Here is a 3,292-nt window from a genome sequence, read left to right as displayed (position 1 = left end):
TCTTTTCAAATTGGTACGGTATTCCATGGATCAATATATAGGGAATGGTCCTGTTCGTTCGTGTTGGGTCACCCTGTAAATTTACATGAAAATGCGAGGATATTAACCACTTTTTTAAACTTTACTTTCAGAATTTCCTGCATCTTTTACCGGCGACACTTATCTTGATCTACTCTATTTCCACTAAGTCCACTTTATCACGAACATAAAAAAGTTGACCAATAAACCAACTTTTTTTAACTATTTTTTAACCATTTTATGGAAGTTCTACTCCTTCTGCCTATCCCAACGCCATCTAAAAAGTTCAAAACCGAAATGTTTTTTCGGTTTGCATATAGACAATAGAGCATTCCGTTTATCGATCCTGGAAGAGATGGGATGGGGACGCTCAGCTTCGAGTTGTGACGGGTAGATGGCAATTTATGCTAATTTTAAAAAAATCTAGGTAGATGTATATGCAACCCTTTATTTAAATTTCTATGTATTGAAACCACTCGATGTCCTCGCAATTTTACCAAAGAGATCATTTCTGTCGAAATACAGAAATTGGTTAATATTCGAATGACTTTCATCATTTCTACGGAAAGTTTCTTACTGGTACACAGATTAGGAGTTTAATATATATATTCGATATATTTGATATATACATATATATATAATATATATATATATATATGTATATATTCAATATACAGGGTGTCCCTAAAAGATGTGTACAACGCTCTACCACGTAGAGTACAGTTCAAAATAAGTCGATTTAACTACACTTGCCTTAGTGCCTTAGTTAATAATAACCGAGATACAGGGCGTCAAAGGTGGAAAATTAAATCACATTTTCTTTAATATATTTCTACTGCTTCGAAATAACTTCAGGAAATTTTGTATTTCGGAATTTCTCGGGACCAGAAATCCAAATTTATCGTCGATTTCGTTGTATCTCCTAGGGGGCGCCACAAGTAGCTATTTCAATACATTTAAGTCGCCAATACTTTTTTGTGTCACGGTGTACGTCACTTTGAGTTTCAGAAATGTTTTTCCCACCTTTTTTACTTAAAAAAAGTATACCATGCTAATATCTCTAAAACCAGCCGTTTTCGACAAAATGGCATTCTAAGTTATAAACGCATAAAATATCAAGTCGTAATACATGACATTTAAGGCAGTTGTTGTTATTGCATTGTTTTAAATGGCACTTCGAAAGTTTCAAATCATTTTTTTTCTTTTTTATGTGATTTCCTGATATCTAAATAGTACTAATAGTAGTACGTCATTACAAAATGTCCAATGAAAGGTACAGTAATGCAGAAATGACGGATATGTTGTTAACATACGGGTTTTGTCGAGGAAATGGTCGGAAATCTGTAAGGACATATCATGATATGTTTCCAAACAGACGCATTCCAAACCATCAAACATTTGCAAGAATCGAAAGACGGCTTCGTGAAACAGGCAGTTTGGCTCCTTATATGGTTAATTGTGGACATCCTCGCACTATAAGGACTTCCGCTGCAGAAGAACAAATTTTAGAGCGAATTAATGGAGAACCGTCTATAAGCTGCAGGAGATTGTGCTTAGAACTAAACATATCTAAAAGTGTGATAAATCGTGTTACAAAGGATTACTTGCTACATCCTTACCATTTACAAAAAGTTCAAGAGCTTTTACCAGGAGATATCCAATTACGACTTGATTTTTGTTCTTTCATAAATGACCAGAGAACGCAGGATATGTTTTTCCACAAAAAAATTTTGTTTACAGATGAGGCGTGTTTTACTAGAACTGGAATATCAAATATTCATAATGAACATGTCTATGCCGAGGTAAATCCGCATACAGCCAAAGTACGACACCACCAAAAGGATTTTAGAATCAACGTTTGGGCTGGAATAGTAGATAATTTCATTGTTGGTCCTGTTATTTTACCTGATCGGCTTAATGGAGAAAATTATTTAAATTTTCTGAAAAATACGATGCCAGAATTGCTGGAAGACTTAACTTTAGCTCTGAGGCAAAAAGTATGGTTTATGCACGACGGAGCTCCTCCTCATCATTCTGTTAATGTTCGAGCCTTTTTAAATCAGCAATATCCAAACAGATGGATTGGCAGAGGTAACAACGCTCCAGTACAATGGCCACCACGCTCTCCAGATATGACACCTATGGATTATTTCTTTTGGGGAAGCTTAAAAGAAAAAGTTTATTCGACATCTGTAAATAATAGAGATGATCTGTGGCAAAGGATTCAGCAATGTACAAATGTAATTAGAAATGATAAAGAAGTTTTTCAAAGACTACAACTTAATTTCTTGCATAGAATTAATCTATGCAGGCGTCTAGGTGGCAGTCATTTTGAACCAGTTTTAAGGAAAGTTAATAATAATTAGTTATTTATTATAAATTGTAATTGAACTGTAATTAAACTGTTTTCTTTAAAGAAATTATTTTTAATAACTGATTGTTTCTACTATTAAATGTTTTGTTTATGTTTTATGCGTTTATAACTTAGAATGCCATTTTGTCGAAAACGGCTGGTTTTAGAGATATTAGCATGGTATACTTTTTTTAAGTAAAAAAGGTGGGAAAAACATTTCTGAAACTCAAAGTGACGTACACCGTGACACAAAAAAGTATTGGCGACTTAAATGTATTGAAATAGCTACTTGTGGCGCCCCCTAGGAGATACAACGAAATCGACGATAAATTTGGATTTCTGGTCCCGAGAAATTCCGAAATACAAAATTTCCTGAAGTTATTTCGAAGCAGTAGAAATATATTAAAGAAAATGTGATTTAATTTTCCACCTTTGACGCCCTGTATCTCGGTTATTATTAACTAAGGCACTAAGGCAAGTGTAGTTAAATCGACTTATTTTGAACTGTACTCTACGTGGTAGAGCGTTGTACACATCTTTTAGGGACACCCTGTATATATTCGAATTCATTGTTTTTAAAATTTTTTAATTAGTACATATACAGGGTGTCCCAGATAAGGATGAACAGCATGGGGATCTCGGAAACGGTAATAGATACAAAATGGTTTAAATTGGGAAAAAGTTAGGCAATTTAAAGCAAATTAATAATCTGTTTTTATATCGACGAAATTCCGAATGGTTACGAAGATATCCGGAAAAAAACGAATTTGGCGGTTTTCGTTTTTTGCAAATAACTCTTATACGGTTATAGTTAGAGGAATAAAAGTTTTACATTATTAAAGCACTTTTTTGAGAACTGTTTAGCAGTGTTGCCAGTTTTCTTGTTACATCCTTACTTTCGGAGAAAAATGAGTAAACTTT

General features: G+C 33.8%; 1 protein-coding gene across 1 annotated transcript; it reads left to right on the top strand.

Moving 5' to 3' along the window:
- The first annotated feature begins 1,277 nt into the window (after positions 1-1,277).
- LOC136414286 (uncharacterized) lies at positions 1,278-2,384 on the top strand. Its single transcript, XM_066398209.1, has one exon. It carries the CDS (start codon positions 1,278-1,280, stop codon positions 2,382-2,384), a length of 1,107 nt encoding a protein of 368 aa, XP_066254306.1.
- The last annotated feature ends 908 nt before the right edge of the window (positions 2,385-3,292 follow it).

Source organism: Euwallacea similis, chromosome 17, assembly GCF_039881205.1.
Source record: "Euwallacea similis isolate ESF13 chromosome 17, ESF131.1, whole genome shotgun sequence".
Taxonomy (NCBI): Eukaryota; Metazoa; Arthropoda; class Insecta; order Coleoptera; family Curculionidae; genus Euwallacea; species Euwallacea similis.
The sequence above is the reverse complement of the archived record's forward strand: the minus strand, read 5'-3'. Positions and strand labels throughout refer to the sequence as shown.